The 18,555-nt window shown below is 38.6% G+C and overlaps 1 protein-coding gene across 1 annotated transcript in view; it reads left to right on the plus strand.

The window, feature by feature from the left end:
* gab3 (GRB2 associated binding protein 3) overlaps positions 1 to 18,336 on the plus strand; it is an 80,164-nt gene extending 61,828 nt beyond the window's left edge. The window contains exons 3-10 of the mRNA XM_028815460.2: positions 31 to 253; positions 474 to 814; positions 1,335 to 1,390; positions 1,471 to 1,723; positions 1,822 to 1,912; positions 6,347 to 6,449; positions 9,166 to 9,291; positions 17,107 to 18,336. Coding sequence (XP_028671293.2) covers positions 31 to 253; positions 474 to 814; positions 1,335 to 1,390; positions 1,471 to 1,723; positions 1,822 to 1,912; positions 6,347 to 6,449; positions 9,166 to 9,291; positions 17,107 to 17,223 — 1,310 coding nt within the window. The 3' untranslated portion in view covers positions 17,224 to 18,336. The remainder of the gene's footprint in view (positions 1 to 30; positions 254 to 473; positions 815 to 1,334; positions 1,391 to 1,470; positions 1,724 to 1,821; positions 1,913 to 6,346; positions 6,450 to 9,165; positions 9,292 to 17,106) is intronic.
* Positions 18,337 to 18,555: the final 219 nt, after the last annotated feature.

Raw genomic sequence — 18,555 nt, forward strand, 5'->3', positions numbered from 1 at the left:
AGGACTTTATCTTTATTTGTGCTTTTGCAGATTCTGTAGAGAGCCTTTCTCCAACCATATCATCGCTGCAGCGTAGCCCATCAGGGTCCAGTCATACCTCCAGAATGACTGATGTCACCTCAAATTCTGTCCAGGACTTTCCCACTGACACAAGCAGTAGAGAGGGCAGCCACAGTGAGTCAGACTCCTCACTTCCCTCTGACTACCTCTTCTTGTCCCAATGTAAGACCGGGCCATCCAGTTTCAGTAACAGGTAAGTCATAGGGAAAACTTAACTGTAAATCAGTGTGACCACCTTTCTTTGTTCACACCTCAGCCACAGGACTGAGAGACAATATGTAGGTGAGTCTATAAAAGGAATTTATTTCATGGATTTAAGCCATTCAGTGTCACAATCGTGTGTCAGTGTTGCAGCATTACATCAAAGTCTGAGAAGCTGTCAGACTATTTCTCTCATTTTTCTCTCCTTTTAGATGTAACAGTTGGTCTCACTCGTCCCGCCTCCCAGATACGTTAGTTGATGACGTCTTTTCCTCCCCTGGTTGCTCCAGTCAGCCAACCACACCTTCTGTCCTCTCAGAGAGTTTTTCACTGCTTGAATCTGTCACTTCTCCAGTTAAAAACCCCTGGCCAGAGGTCTTCATGTTTGATAAAAACTGCTCTGGACTATTGCGGGAAAATTGCCAAGATGGAGAAACGCCTCCTCCTCGGCCACCCAAACCTGTGTATATGATGTCAAAGGATGGGGACATGGCGGACCCTGTACAACCCATCAGAGTATGCAGAAAGTGGAGTATAGATGCTGCCTTGAGAGGTAAGATGAGGATGGCCCATGATTTCATTTGACATCCCTCAGAAAAAAAGCCTAAGCATAAAGCATATGACACCACAGGCAGATTCCTGAATACATTGCATATAATTAGCCAGTAAAGAACACTATATAATTACAGACAGGTATATTAAATCATATACAGTTTCTCCTGAGACAGATACCTAGTGAAAGGCATATAGATAGATAGATAGATAGATAGATAGATAGATAGATAGATAGATAGATAGATAGATAGATAGATAGATAGATAGATAGATAGATAGATAGATAGATAGATAGATAGATATATAGAAAAGCGCTATATAAGATTTATATGATTGCCATTTACAATATTTTATCCATAGATCATTAGTAAAACACATTGTATTTTTATTGTATGGTTGCCTCTATGATATAAATGATGGATGCTCTCTGTAACATACATTATAAATATTGTCCTCAAGTAATAAATACTGTAAATAAATATTAGGTCTGTGCTGAGTACTTTCTTCTCAACTTGCAGAGGACTTTGAGATGAACCACAGGAGGAATCCAGAGAAGAGATTCAGTCTAAGTCTGGTAAGTTGTCCAGTGAAACAAGTGACCTCTTTAGGGTCAGTCTTGACCTTTGTTTCTGACAGGACACCCTTTGATTTCAGCCACACCGAGTAACACCATTCAGCTGCGGACCCACAAGCTATTGTGATGATGCATATGTGCCAATGAAATCTCCCATGGTAACGTCTCACGACCTCTCTCCAGACGGCTACATTCCTATGAGTCCTTGTGTTGTCACAATGCCACTGTCAAATGGGACTGCTGAGATGACACCCGTACCAAGTCCACTTCCAAAACTTCCACCAGATATGGAGCCTCCCCCTGTCAACCGAAGTTTAAAACCACGGAATAAGAGTAAGAGAAAAGATTGTGGGTAACAGCATGGTGGTGTATTTATACTTAGCAGTTCTTAACATTCCCATATTTTTTTCCCTTTGTTCTACCAATTACAGCAAGACCTCCATCTCTTGATCTGAGAAGTCTGACTACAATCAGAGAGCACCCAGCTCGCCCCATTCTCACCAGGACCATGACAGAACCATGGTAATAATGAGGGGGAGAGGGGGCACAAACTCTTATGTGAATAATATTCACTCTGTGTTTGGCTCTGAAATGTCAGGTATCTATTCTACTGGTAGAACTGCAGTATTATGTTAGATTTTTCTAGCAAGAATTTTGGAGAAGGACCTAGAGAAAAGCTGAACACTAAAAGTAAATAAAAAGTCCTAATTCATAAAATGCAAATTAAGTTACTCCATCTAAATAACAGGACAGCAATGAAGAATGCAGAGGAAGGCAGCATTAGAGCAAAAAAGCCAACCACAAAATGTGGGACAAGAGAATGGCAGAGTGCTACTATCTCTCTAGAGAGTTAAGAAAAGGAAAATACAGTAAGTCCAAAAAATGAAAACACCTTAATCAAGGCTGATGTGTCATGTAAGAGCAGGTTATGTAAAAATAATAATGTTAAAATAATACAAAAGCATGTCAAACATGACACAAAACAAAAGTGAGATCCACTAAGCACTTTCATGTGATTTCTGTGCTACATGTAATTCGTTTGCCATATATACAGTTGCACTTTAAACCTGTACATCTAACAAATGATCTTTATAGAACTGTAATAACAGGGGAGTAGTTGTCATGTCACAGTTTCACAGCATATTGTAGCTGAAAGGCGACTGTAATGCTCCAGCATGGCTCAAAATGAAATCTAAGCAAGTGAAAAATATTTATGTCATGACATTAAATCTTGTTTTCCTTATTGTAAGAATTATTGACTTATCAACAAATTTGTATTTACGATTATTTAGCTTATTTAAAGAAATCCTTGTCAAGTAAGTTTTGTTACTTGCATTAAAGGGTAAGTTCAGCGTTTGTCAAGTTGAGGTTGTTTTTCACAATCATGGTATATATTAATTTGCCACATAAAATTACCTTCTAAAGTGCAGCATTTTTCATAAAAGTAAAAAATAACTTGCCTGATCTTGTAGCGTAATAGAGCTAAAGGGTACACAGGTCCATTGGTGAATGAAAAACCAAAGCTGGAAAGGAAAATGGAAAACCAAAGACATTCCTTCAAGTTCACTTTTGAAGGAATGGATTTCATCACATCCTAATCAGTTTTGAGATTGCACAGCTATTGTAAAACAGTGTATCCATATCACTTTAGAAAGGAAACTAAAAAAAGTAAACAAACTGGCTGGGCACCTCATCTCTCTGATCGGGAGCACTGAGTGAAAAGGCAAGAAACAGGTGCCTGCCCCTCACAGGAACAACTGACACAAACACACACCAATGCACAATCCCATTCGTGCTGACCTGGAACTGCCATTTTAAATTATCTTTATGACTTTGTATCTGCGGCATGGTGGCGCAGTGGTAGCACTGCTGCCTTGCAGTAAGGAGACCTGGGTTCGCTTCCCGGGTCCTTCCTGCGTGGAATTTGCATGTTCTCACCGGGTCTGCGTGGGTTTCCTCCCACAGTCCAAAGACATGCAGGTTAGGTGCATTGGTGATTCTAAATTGTCCCTAGTGTGTGCTTGGTGTGTGGGTGTGTGCCCTGCGGTGGGCTGGCGCCCTGCCTGGGATTTGTTCCTGCCTTGTGCCCTGTGCTGGCTGGGATTGGCTTACCAGCAGACCGCTGTGACCCTGTGTTAGGAAATATGACTGATTGACTGACTCTGTATGTGTGTTAGAAAAAACACCATGCTCAGTCTGAAAGAACATGCAGACTCCACACGGACAATGACCAGGTTCATGATTCAAAGCCATGACTCCAGATACTTGAAGAAGGACCAGTAATGATTGTTCTTCCCTGCCACCCTACATAAGCACTATTTATCTATGCAGTAGTCAGTTTTGCTAGTAAAAGACATCGCCATTGTTACTCCTCTATGGCTTTACATTTCAGTCCATTTCATTTCCAGCTGCAGTAAAATGACTCACCTTAAATATGTTTGGAACTGCAGTTAGCTTCAATAATGAGTGATCAAGAACACGTTTTCTCTTCCACTTCAGCTGCACGTAGTCGCCCATGGTGATATGAGCGTTACAAACTCGTTGATACACTTTCAGTGGGTCTTCCATTCAAGTGTTCACCTTCTGCCTTAGCACTGCAACCCATAACTTTAAGGTGTCATGGCTACCATAAGGGGGTCAATGGAAACTGTAAACGCTTTGTTTTTTAACTTTACATTACACCCCAAATAAACACATTTTTGAACCATTTTCTTGAAAGACAAAATTGCTGTAAACAGCTTCACACTTGTGTTTGTTTTTGTGCTGATCAACTTCTTTATTTAAGTCTAAACTCCAGCCACAACAGTGGCTCTGAGCCGACAAGCGAACACAAAATTTATTCTTATCTCTTTAAAAATAGTTCTATGAATCTGTTAGAAAATAATTCTTCTAGTTTCCTTTCATTATCACAAGAATGCCTCATAAACATGTAAGGCATGTTTTCTTAAATTGAAACTGCTGCTTCAAAGTGAACATATTGGTAAGCTTTTTCTAACATCTATGGACCCTGGTAATCTTTAGCCTCATCGTAAGCTGCGAGAACACACAAAGTATCTTTCCATCCATCCATTTTCCAACCCGCTGAATCCGAACACAGGGTCACGGGGGTCTGCTGGAGCCAATCCCAGCCAACACAGGGCACAAGGCAGGAACCAATCCCGGGCAGGGTGCCAACCCACCGCAGGACACACACAAACACACACACACACCAAGCACACACTAATTTAGAATCGCCAATCCACCTAACCTGCATGTCTTTGGACTGTGGGAGGAAACCGGAGCGCCCGGAGGAAACCCACGCAGACACGGGGAGAACATGCAAGCTCCACGCAGGGAGGACCCGGGAAGCGAACCCAGGTACCCAGATCTCCCACTACCCACTGCGCCACCGTGCCGCCCCAAAGTATCTTTAAAATGTATAAAAACACTTCACTTTAGAACACAATTTTATGTGGCAAAGTAATAGATACCATGATTGTGAAGAAAAAAACTTCAACTTGAAAAACACAGAACTTATTCTTTAACAGTTTAGGGACTGTATCTTGTGGTGTGGTGGTGGGGGTGACCTTAGGGATATTCAAAACTCAACTTGATGTTATTTTGGAGAAATTAGATGGATAGCGTTACCAAAGTTTTATGAGCTGAATGGCCTGGTCTCGTTAAACAATTTCTGATGTTCTAAAGACATATAATGCACTCTCACTGGGTTAGGTATCATGCAGTGTTCACTATCTCTCAAACAGAAGATGCACAGGGTGCTTACTGAACTTGACAAAGATGTAGAAAATGCATATTGGACTCACATTATGGCAAAATAAATATAAGCCTTAAAGATGTTTATAGCAAGCATAATGTGAACATGGTGGCAGGATGGCACAGCTCCTAACAGCAGCCTCCCAGTGTTTGCATGGCTTTCTCCGAGTTATAGGTTTAAAAGGTTAGATTAGGTTAAGGTTAGTTATAAGGTTTATAAGGTTATAAGTGTGAGTGTCCCCTGAAATGGGTTGACATCCTGCACAGTGTCCCTGCACCATGATAGGCTGTAATCATCATGATACTGAACTGGACAAGTGAATGGATGGATGGATGAATGGATAATGAGCATGAAGGTTTAGACTGAGGTGTGGTTTTGCTGAGGAATTTCGATGTTGGAGTGTGGGATACTTTAATGATGGAAAGAGCAAGTTTAAACAGAATTTGGGTCTCATAAGGTTCATAGAGGGACTAAGGATGTAGTTTTCTTATAATACCTACATAGAAGGTGCATGTGTAGATTATATAATATATAGTTAATATATGATTCACACAATGGATGTAGTATGAATCCATGACTCATATAGGATTTGAGGGATGACATGAAGGGTGTGGGATACAAGTATTTAACAAATAATGCTAAATTTGTCTCGCATCAGTGCTTGGTGCTCAGGTAGGACTAACGCTGGGTATGAGAGGTGTTCCAGGATTTATAAAGATGGTGACATATATACATAAGACAAAAACATTGAGATACTGTATAGACTACATACTGGACTCACCTAGTAAGTAGTGGAGGAATGTGAGGTTCACTTAAAACTCCTATAAACATAAGATGTGGTATACAGGACAAATTAGTTTTGCTTATACAGAATGAATGTATGGATAAATAGGAGTGTAAGATTCATGTTATGTTCTCATAATGAGTGCAGGACATTTTCAAAATGTGTTTGTGCATATTAGTTCACAGTGTACAGCTGTTTCAAGTAGAAATAATATGGGGTGCCTGTAATATTTGAATTGGAACAAAATATGCTTGTGTAGCTCACACAGAGTACATGAAGGACTCAGCCCTGCAGGTGCACAGAATGAAAGGCACACCTGGCGTAGAGTTTTCTTATCCAAGTTCCCTTTAAGGTCTGTTTGACAGATAAAATCAGGGACACCTATTACACATGTAATGTCTGTGCTTTTACTTTTCAGCAACCCAACAGGGAGATCATTTTGGGAAGAACATCACCTTCACTTCAATGAGGGTCCAGGTAGCTCCAGCGGGGGAGGCGAAGAAGATGGCTATATTCGAATGGTAATAATCCTTGAACCCCAGAGTTGTCCTAATTGGTGATGTGTAAAGACTGAGTAATTTACAACTCAGGTCGCATCCCAGCAAGCACAGCAAAAATATCACAATAGGAGATGGCTAGCCAATTCGCTTGCTGTATTACCACCAAAGTGTAACTTTATGCAAGAAATGCAGGCTCGCATAAGTTTATTATTCTGATATTATAATCACTTACATGGTCCTTTTTAACTGTTACCTGTTGCCACTTGTTCTTAAATGTTTCAGTATATAACATAACTGTGTGTATTGATGTGTTTTATAATTTTGGCATTAATGACAATTTTTTTTACAAACAACTTTCACCTTATAGAGCACCTTTTCCTTTTTTCTAATTTAAATGTGTTATTACAATACTGCAAATTCACATCACACATTAACAAACTGAATAGCTTGTTGAATTAGTGAATCCATTGATCATGGAAAGCGTCTACACTAGGGGTGGCCGAGGGGGTTTGGGGTTCACAGACATCACTACAGGTCTCTGTATTATTCCAAGAGACAGTGGCATTCAATAAAGTTATAATGATAGTTCAAAAATTGATTCATTCAACATTAATTTGCAGTTTCTAAAAATTACAAAGTTGTTTGGTCATCAAAGCCTAAAATTATATTTTCCTCATCATAAAATGGACTTGAATTATGCCTACCAAGAACAAAGAAAAAGTTACTAATGCAGTCCTTAATTGGTCTCCTTCTACTATATTCTGAACACTTACTTGTCAGGTGCTAAAAAATGTATTTAATGTTTCATTGTGGGCTATCTCTATCACATTTAGTAACAATATGCATTGGTTTTTTAAAAAATGTAAGGTTTTGCTTTGATAAAAAATACAGTGTCATCAGTTCATTTCAAAGTTATTGTCACGTGTACACAGTGCAATGAAATATCTATCTGCACATTTGACAGGGTACCACTGTCCTTTTCTGGTGGCCAGAATATAACCCTGTACTGTAACATCAAAAAATAACAGTGGTGAGCAAAATGCTAAACTTTTCTTTCACAAAACTGATGCTAAATTTCTTATTGCATGCAATTTTACAACCGTGAAACTCACTAAGAAAGAGTGCTTGTAGTTTTAAAAGTTTTCTGGGAGGCCGAAATTAAGGAACAGTTCTCCTTAAGGGCTTGGCAAAGGTACACCACTTTTGAACCCCTATACCCTATATACTCATGTATAAGTCGGGTCTTGAAACCCATAAAATCGATCATAAAATCGGACCCCAACTTATACGCCTGTTCAAAAATGCGACACTTAATTTTTTTTTACATCTTCTTGCCCCCTCCAATCTCACACCAGTTTCTCAGACACATCGAAGTTTGTTGCAGCAGCGCAGTTACCAATTTCTTTCGCCACTTCAAAGACTTTTAATTTAAAACCAGCTTCATATTTTTTTCTGATTGAATGCTCCATCGTAGATAAGGGATGCTCTTACGATAAAGGTGTATGAGGGTGTGAGATACAAAAAACACAAATCAGTGCAAACATTGCTTCTAAATAGTTCAGGTATTACTGTGTGGTCACGTAGGCACAATACATAGAAAAAAAAAATGCAGTGTGCTCCGTGGTTACTCTCTCAGGTGGGCGTTAGCATTTAATAATCTCTTGGACAGAAGCGTGAGTTTTCCACATTCGACATATACAAACGATATTATAAAATACCATAAATTATACGGTAAAATCAATCCCTGACTTATCCGTGGGAGAACTTAAACACGAGTATATACGGTATTTATTAGAAAGGGTCTAGATGAAAATAAATAGGAAAAAATAATCTTTATGAATTTCAACATGGATAAACACAATGCACAACAGACAAAATGTCATACTCTTAGACAAAAGATATAATTCAGGAAGCCAATACAATTGTTATCCAGATAAGTTGAGTAGAAAATGCTGTTACCCGCATTTTTGGATGAGATTTTGCTTTGGCTGGTAAAAAACTTTGTGTGTGCTTGTAATAGTGTTCTCCTATCAGCCCCAGCACACTCCTATTGGGTGATAGTAATTATAGTCTCAAGATCAACTCTAGTTTTTACAATTACAACCCCTCACCCCAAAATGCCATATAGCTTATATTTAAGTTGGATGTATTGCAAAATAGATGCAAAATTTTGTCAAAACTGGTTCAGCACTTTTTGTGAATTTTGTGTGTTTACTGAGCAAACAGACAAACTAGCAGATTATGACTTTATTAATATAGGTGTATATACAGTACAGCAGGTCAGATCAGGTCAGGTTGGGGAGCATGCACTGATACAGCACGTTGCTGCACCCACCACATGACGAAATAGCTTGGGATCCTGGTTGGCAACCCCCCAGGAAGACATGCGGTCCAGTCCCACCCTTCGGAAATGATCCTCTATCTGCCACAGCCAGGTGTTATGTGGTTGTCACCTTCGCCTGGTCCAGACACTCGGGTCCTCAACAATAAGGATCCAATGAGCCAGATCACCCTCGGGGAATCTTTGCACAGTATAGCTAAGACCGCAAAAAGGTTAGAAGTGGCCTTCTCCTAGACTACTTCTAACTAGACTAACCTCTGCCTATGAAAATCTGTAAAGTGCTAAGAGACAACTTAATATGTTCCATGCTAAATAAAAGTAAATTGAAATGAACTAAAATCCTTGAAGATGCAGTGTGGTCAGATTCATTTCTCTAACTGGCCTATTTCTTTTCAGTCACAGGCAGAAAGACATCCACTAAGGCAACAAAATGGACACATTTCCGATGAATGGCCTGGAAAAGTCAGCCTGGACTACCTAGATTTGGACTTTAACTTGGTGTCTCCTTCTCCTGCCCAGCAGGTAACAGACCCTGGCAAAGTAATGTCTAAATGCATTTTCAGATTGAAGAGCTGAAGATGCAATAGGTAAAAGCAGAAAGAGTATGATTACACACACAAAACAAGTAGCAAAAAGCAGGGAATATAATGAGACACAAACACATAAAGGTTGCGAGGCATACAAATTCATGAATATTTGCAACTTGGAAGAAGCTGAGGGGCACACATAAAATGGGGTCAACAACAAATACAGTAGAAAAAAGCATCGATATTATATAGAGCCTTTAACGATGAACCACATGGTGGTTATAGACAGTATATGGTGATCTTATCACTCGAAGTGTCATAGTGTGTCATCAGTGAGTACTGAAGCTTTGTCATTCAACTCCTTAGGCACCAGGCCACACTGCCTGCCTATTGTAAAGGATCTAAAACCTGGCTCTAAAAGTAGCAGATATTAGGAAACATAGCCACGCGCACAAACACAGAGGAGCCGATTGTTCTTTAATATATGCGCCTCCTTCAGAGCGAGGTGCGGCCTGGAGTCACGATTAGCTGATTAGAATTGCTGCTCTTTCATCAGCTATCTGCTACTGACGGGGAGGTCAGTAGAGTGGATCTGATATTATTAGAGTCCTGTCAGTTATAGGCCTGATGCTAACTCGAAGAAGGGAGGGGGCAAGATGAAGCTTGGGCTTTACTGTACAGTGGAAATCTATAGCAGAAAGGCATGTTATATGCTATGTCTGCCACAATGGAAAAGGCCAAAATGAGAAGCAGAGACATTTTTTAATTGCTCCGCTTGAAGGCAGGAAAACTGGCTAAAAAAGATGTGTCTAAAGGCGTGAGGAGAGTGCGCAAGACCTAAGAATGCTTCTGTGCAACTCACATCTTTTTTGCTTAGAGATGTTCCTCCTAGTGAGGGGGCTGAGCTCAACAAGATCCTAGTCTGAGCACTGGCAGGATTTCAGTGGGCCCACGGGGTTCAGGATAAATGATGTCAAACAAGATCTCAGACCGAGCCATAAAGACAATGAGCGAGGGAGAGAGAGAGAGAAAGAGAGAGAGAGAGAGAGAGAGAGAGAGAGAGAGAGTGTTGCTAAAAATATCGAGAGCTTGACTGTAATTACGATGGGGTGATGACTCACGTAATGTTCTCTCAGCGAGTCCCCATCCTTCTGAGCACTTCGTAAAGTCTGTTTATATTAGAATCCTCTCTCTTGCTACCCACTCCTTCTCCTTATTTGATACAAATAAATACAACGGAGCACAGAAAGTAGGTGCAGGGCTTGTTATACGGCCCACTTTCCAGAAGAATAAAGGTTTTGTTTACCCCTAGGTCTGCACATCCCAGTCCAGTATGCTGTTATTCTTCTAAACACTGTGCAGCTTTCTCACACACCCACATCACCCAGTTTTTCAGCATTTATGCAGCCACCAACTCGTCATTCCTGTTTAACCCTGCCTGAAAGTGAAGTTCAGCAGGCTGAATCACACAAAGATCGGCTGTGGCAAAACACATGATCTGATGAGAAACTGCAATCTAGATGAGGTACCAGGTGGCTACACGCTTGAGGCAGACTGTATAATGGATTCCAGCAGATCAGCAACTGGAATGAAACACGTATAAAACAAAGAGTTCTGAGAAGGAAACAGGTCCAAGTCTTGACTGATAAAATTATGTTATTAGTCTCCACATAATGCCTCTTATAAGTCAAACAGAGAAGTATCTTTAGGTCTCACAGAGAAGTATGAACTTAAAAAGATCAACTGTGTAATAATATTAATTAAAGGAATATTGATAAATCTCATATTAAGGTAATCTGGGTCTTAAACAAAAGCTTTTGTAAGGTTGCGTCAATCAAGACCAGCACAATACCAGATTTTATAATAGCACTTGTCCTCAAGCTGCATGAGGATGCATGAACTTAACATCTGGAACTGAAGAGTTGCCAACATTAATTTGATGAATATGTCAATGTGTGGTTGTGAAAAATTGGTTGTTTGGTGGAAGCTAAGGAATGATGATTACTGTTGTCCTTATGTTGTATGCTTGCTTTGGTGTTTAATTGGGATGAGCTTCAACAAGGCAAAAGTCATGTGACTGACTTTGTTGTTACAATAAAGTGTTTACTATACATTGCATTTTTTTACTGCATCATATATAACTAGGCTTTACACAGGAGGATCTGACTGGGACAATAATGGTTTGATAAAGTGTGTTATTTTATAAAGGAAAATGTAATAACAAAAATTTATTATCAAAGCATCTTCAGATCTCATTTGGGATATTATGGGTGTCTACTCATTCATCTATGTTTTATCTTGCTGATTTGATACAGAGTCCCAAAGTAATAAGTGTATTTGATAAACGATTATTGTTTAACTGATACATGGTAATAAAATTAGATATACAGAACATCTCATTGAGGTATAACTATAATATGAGGCAATGCGATTGTAACTCTCAAGCATTTTTGGCGTGGTACAAAATAAAATGTGTCTGATATTGGTGTAGTTTTTCTGGTATGGAGAAATAAGGGCCTGACTTTAGTCTAATTTCATTTTGAAAGAAGGCACTAAGAGTCTAATGCTGATGGAAATATAGTTTTCGCTTGAAATTATCTGAACTTTAATTTATGGTAATATAGCTCCAAAAGTTTTTTTGATAAATTTACCCCCTGGAAAAATTTATGTGCTATCTATCTATCAATCAATCTAGCTGAAGTAGTATTTCTGAATCACTGGGGGCTGCAACTGGTGGGTTGTGAGTTGCATCTGTTTATAATGGTAGTGGGTTGCAATAGATTGTAAAGTGGGTTGTGATGGGTCACCACTCCAACGATTGTGCTTGATTCCTCCACCCCTCAACTCTGACGATCGCGCTCGTATCTACAAAGGACGGGGGGGGGGGGGGGGGGGGGGGGGGGGGTTCACAAGTCACACTTATATGTATAAAAGTGGGATGCATTAATAAAAATGTTGAGAATTAATGTGCTTGATGTGTAAAGTACAAAATTCAGTTTAGTTCAAATGTTTTCAAAGTGACACAAGTACAGTAGTTTAGGTCCCTTTAGTTATAGTACAGTTCCAGACAAGATTAAAGGGTTTTAAGTGCTTTGAGTATGGCAAAGGCACCATATACAGTAAATACATCATTATAATAATAATTATTATTATTAACAACAATGTACAAATAAGAAAGGAATGGTTTGCAGATTAATTATGGAAATAACACATGGGTCAGGGTGACATGAAGTACTGTAATAAGGGTCTTATTTGGATGTAATCTAGTGCTGATATAGGATAATAAGGGGGTTATTAGTGACGAGTGACATGGAGTAATATGGCTGTCACTTTGGTGAAGTATATGTGGTGGCTTTATGGTTAGTTTTGCTGTTCCACAGATTTAGTATCTAGTAGATGATAGATAGATAGATAGATAGATAGATAGATAGATAGATAGATAGATAGATAGATAGATAGATAGATAGATAGATAGATAGATAGATAGATAGATAGATAGATAGATAGATAGATAGATAGATAGATAGATAGATAGATAGATAGATAGTGACTGAAAGTACTCAGTGTTATTGTGTCATTTATCCCTGACTGAGATTAACCAGGTTTAATAATGTTTTGTTATAAGTATGAGAAGGCTAATATTGTTCTAGAACAGAAGTAGTTACAGTAAATCATTCATATGAAGTGGTATAATATGAGCCCACTTATGAATCACTTTTTGTAATACAAAGAAAAGGTTCAATAGTGATGAGTTAACAAAGTAGCATGATATAATGTGGGTCTCTTTTGAGTGTAAAATGGCATACTATATATAGTGCTGACACTGATGCAGTCATGGAAGATATGTATTGTTTTTTGGGTCTTATTTAGGTGTAATACAATTCTGTTTCAGTATTTAATTACAATGCAGATACAGTAGTGATATGAGTTAATGTGGATGTCATTAGTGAATTAATTATTTGGAAGGAAGCTGGAGTGCCTAGAGGCCAGGCCATTCAAGGAAAAATTCCAATTGAAAATCCAACAGGAAGTTGGAAGCCTGGAAAGTGAAAGTGTTACCTGCTGTCTTTTTTGGATTTAGTAAAATTCTGAAAAGAAGTAAAACTAGTCTGACATAAACGTAATCATAGGAGTGTCACGAAGTATTACAATATCTTTCTCCTTAATGTGTGAGACATTATTAATGGAAGGTAATAAGTGTCTGATTCCAGAGCAGCTGAAGGGATGATACAAAACAAGTGGGTTTCTACTCCAGGATATGTGTCTGAAACTGATGACTCCTAAAAATTATAAAGGCTTCATGCATCAAACCATTCTGATATAGATGTTGTATGAGTTATACTATAATATAGTTCTGAAAAGAGAATGGTAATGGCATGTGATGTGAATTTATACCACACTTAGCTAAGAAACATAATGACGTTGTATACACCTAATTTGATGATATGCAGCTCTGGAGGCTTTCATGAAATGATGTAATAATTCTTTGCATTTATATAGCGCTTTTCTCACTACTCAAAGCGCTCAGCAATTGCAGGTTAAGGGCCTTGCTCAAGGGCTCAACAGAGCAGAGTCTCCTTTGGCATTTACAGGATTCGAACCGGCAACCTTCCGATTGCCAGTGCAGATCCCTAGCCTCAGAGCCACCACTCCACTGTGTGTCTGTTGAGACTGCAGTTTCAGTTTAATACCCATCAGATTCTTAGCCATCACTTAAATTCCAGCCCAACTCAATTCTGATTAAATGTAGCCCAATGATGAGAATCTGCTTATACATGGAAAGCACAGTGAGAAGCTTACAAATGACACATTTGTGTGAGGTTATATTTGACCCAAACCCAGGGGTCCTTCATACAGTGAGCAGCAGGATAAACTGTATTCATAAATTCAGACATCTTAAAAAGTCTAAGGAGAAGGCTAATCAGATTTTCCCCATGGTCCAGAAGAGGGCACTTTAATGTTGGAAAAATACAATGCATACTTCTTATTTAAATACATAAGGCTGATTTAATAGTTTCAGGAGGCTGGAGTTGGAACAGTAGTTCTTTGGAGTCAGAAGCATTTGCACTTCAGGGTGTAGTTATGTGGAAATCAGAACAGGTGATGTTGAAAAATAAGGAACCAATGTCAGCCAACATTAACATCCTTATTCACGGATGCACCTAAAATTCCTGTTAATTTACCACCAAATGAGGTCCGCATCCTTTAGCAAGGATGCTGGGACATTTTGCATATTTACTCCGGAAAAAAACACTTAGTGATATATTTATACTGTATGGATTAACATTTGGCACTTTTGAGGTGAGTAAATGCACAGGCAAGGCAGGCCATACTAGGTAATCAAGCTCCATGGGTAAATGTGATTTAGTTGCAGACCAATAAGTAGGTCTGGGTAAAAATATTTATTTTCCAATTAATTGTTATTTTTCATTAAAAAGATACAATATTGATTCCTAAAATCTCAAGATCTATCTTGTGAATCTCTATCCTGCTAATTACTATATGCAGATTTTTACTTATCTTAATTTTTAGTGTGCGATCCAGTAGATGTTGCTAATGCGCTTGTTAATGTGCTTGAAAAGCACTTTGCTACCTCACATAGAATGAGAAGGGTCTGGCTGCATGTACGACTGCATAAAATGGTGTGTCCTCCTCAACTGAAATCAGCACCTTCAACACTTAACTTAAATGTGTAGACTTCCTCCGGGTTCAAACCCTGCGTTTGTAAAGAGCCATATGTAAGCTGTGCATCTCAGAAGTGTAACACAACAAAATTGAGAAATCATTTATCCCAATGTCACTCATAAACGTAATCTCAGTCAACATCCAAACGAGCAGAGCCTAAACAATCTACACTGCAGATCGTGGGCAGTTCCTAGCTTCCATTTAATTTGCTTCGTGCCCAAAAAATAACTGAATCTATAGCAATTTTTATCTGTAAAGATATGAGACCTTACATCGTAACGAGGGCTTTCAGGAAATGATACAGGTTTTCAAACTGCGGTATTCTACACCAAATACAAAGTAAACGAGTGAGGTTATTGAACCCAGGCTTTGTGAAGATGTTAAGCAAAGCATCACCACATCTCTCAGTTCAGCGGAGAGAGTAGCCCCAACTTGCAACAGCTGAACATCCAGGGCAGCAGATTCCTACGTGACAATCACATGTCACTACATTAAAAATTATGGGGCACCTGTGGCGGATGTGTTGAACACAAGCACGCTGCAAGCCAGTCACACCAGGAGCAACCTCGCTATCTATACGGTTTAAAGAACTGCTGAGATGAGTGGCCGATTCTTCTAAAAAACTTTCTAGCGTTTCCAATGTGCTGTTCCATTGAGTGACCGCATCGGTCTGAAGTTTGTGTGTTGGAAAGTTCAAAAAATGTTGCTTTTCTATAAGTATGTGGCTAGCTGTAATGCTACAGGGGAAAACGTTTGTAGTGCTGCTCTCCCGGCAAAGCAAGCAGGCAATTGTTGGAATTTTCACAACAGCCTGCGATACCAAAGTGAGTGTATGTGCAAAGCAGCTGACGTGAAGTAGCTCCATAAGCTGTACCGTACGGATCTTATTAGCGGCGTTGTCAGTCATGGTGGCTGGTTCTTTTTCTTTTATGTTCCATTCATTCAATGCTGTTGTCAAAATGTCAGCACTAGATTCTAATTTTAAAAAGGATTCCTTTTTGTCTGAAGAGGAAGTGTGAGGACACATTTTCAAGATGGATTAACATGATTTTTACATGTGAGCAACTGAAGATATGTGTAACTTGTACAATTAAAGCAAGACAGAAGACTTTCCGCTGTATCTTTAATTTTGACTAATTCAAGATTATTTGAAATGTCCAGTAGAGGAATAAATTTGGCTAACAGTTCAGTTGAAGGGGTCTACATGGAGATTCATAAAACACGAATAGGTTATTGAATAATATATTTATTATTTAAGAAGCAATACTTGATTATTTTATAATAATATTAAGTAGATGACAAAGATGTTTTATAAAGTTGATGCCATTGCATTGGAGTAAAACAAGGAGTCCCCCTAATATGTGTGGACTCTGGTGTGACAATACATATGTTAGTTAAATTATGATAAATTATGAATAAGCGCATGACTGTGAAAAAGTTATTTATTTATTTACTTATTAAGAGCAATGATATTTTCTTCCGCATTTTCCAAATACTGTTAACTATTTAATACTATTCAAGTATTTCTTCTCAAATGTCATTCCATGTTTTTGCATATGTTATGAAGTCACTATGTGGACACTCTTCAAATAAAGTGTTACAGAAATTTGTTACATTATATTAATGTTCTCTATGCATGGTTAAGTAATCTCTGAAAAAAACACCACTTCAAATATATCAGTGCATGGTAATTCAGTCAAGATAAAATCAATATCAAATCGAAACAGGGAATTGTGAATCAGAACTGAATCGAATAGGGACATCATTGCCACAGCCCTACCAATAAGTGAATAATACTTTCCTAGTAATCCTTCATAGTCATTCCACCAATTTTAATATACAGTAATTGCTTTACAGTAAACATAATTCCACCAGAAACAGTACAGTAAAGTACATAGATTTACTTTACAATATATACAGTATTAATATTTGTAACATTATTTCTTTTTGGTATTTGGAACACTGTATTAATCCCCAAGGGGAAGTTGTCTAGCAGGTTATATTAGATTTCCATGGTCATGAAATAATACAGTACTGAGATGTAAACGTTCAGTGTTTGGCCATAAGTGCATTAAGGGGACAACAAATACTACAAGACAATAAGTTGTTTTTCTGCTTTTTTTAGAAGCTGTTCTTGCTGGATGAGGAGAAAGTGGACTATGTCATGGTGGACGAAAAGAAAACACAGGCTCTTCAGAATACAAAACAGGAGTGGACAGATGTTAGGCAATCAAAGGCATGACTGGCAAGAAGAGAAGATGGAATGGAACTGGTGCCAGGATGGGGTTCTCCTTCTATCTCCTTTATATTCCTGACTGAGCTTGCTACTGCCACCTGACAGGCATATGAAAATTGGATTGTCCACTCACCTATGCTCAGGGATGAGGACTACTGATGGGCAAATAGATGCCTGAAAGACAAGTAGATGACAGATTTTTGTCCAAAGCTACCACTTGACTGAATTATGGCAGCTCTGCTGTACCCATTGTTGCTATAGCCTGAGGCACAAACTGACTCTGCCCGTATTGGTACTACTGTCTTCATGATAACTAACACTAGGGTTCGAAGGCGCCTCAAGGAGCATTTTAATTGGCATTTTCACAGTGGACACTGTGGGTGTGACATCCTGCGATCAACTTCTTGACTATTGCAACCAGGCTGCCACACTAACTTTTGTTTATGACAAAAGTGGTTTTGGGAGATACAGATTTGATCCTGAATATATGAGCATTATTAAGGGGTAAGAGTAGGTTCTGAAAGCTAAATGTGGAGGACTGGATGTAAAAATGTTTTTCTCTTTTCTGTGGCTAGATGGGTGAGGTACAACACAAGCTCTACCCACTGACATTTCATGGATTTTCCCCTCCACTGTTCAAGTATCAATTCATTTTTAGTCTGCTGCCCTTTCAGGTGAACAGCATCCCTAATTTGATTACAGAGGTACGTATGTCAAAATGACCAGTATAACTTGCAGTGTAACATATATTAAGCTGTCAATTGCTTTTCATGAGGCGCTCCATTATAAGGTGTATGTTATCAAATATAAGATACAGAGGTTAATTAATTTATTTTTATTGATGTGGTGCACATGGTCACACACAATGAGCTTATGGTATGGTACAAGTATAAAGTTTTAACTCTATACATGCTAGATGTCTTGGGGGTTAGCACTAGCGTTACATCCTCAAAACCTACATACAGTGTTTATTAAAAGTATTCCGCCCCTTGAAATTTCTCACATTTTATTGTTATGCAACAATTCATTTGGTTTGTTTGACATTTATTAATAGAAAATGACTCTTTAAAGTCAAAGCTGAATGATTTACAAATAAAAACAAAATAATTTATCTCATAAGTATTCCCCCACTTTCATATGACAAACCTAAATCATCACTGGTGCTGTCAGTTGGTTTAGAAGTCTCATAATTACCTCAATGGAGGTCCCTTGTCTGGAGTTTCAGTTACTTGTGGCATAAATGCACCTTATCTGAAAGTGCCAACTTATTGTGAGTCATTATCATGGCCTAACCTACACAATGAAGACAAAACAACACTCCAAGAAACTCAGTGAATA

This window comes from Erpetoichthys calabaricus, chromosome 12 (genome assembly GCF_900747795.2).
Source record: "Erpetoichthys calabaricus chromosome 12, fErpCal1.3, whole genome shotgun sequence".
NCBI classification, from domain to species: Eukaryota; Metazoa; Chordata; class Cladistia; order Polypteriformes; family Polypteridae; genus Erpetoichthys; species Erpetoichthys calabaricus.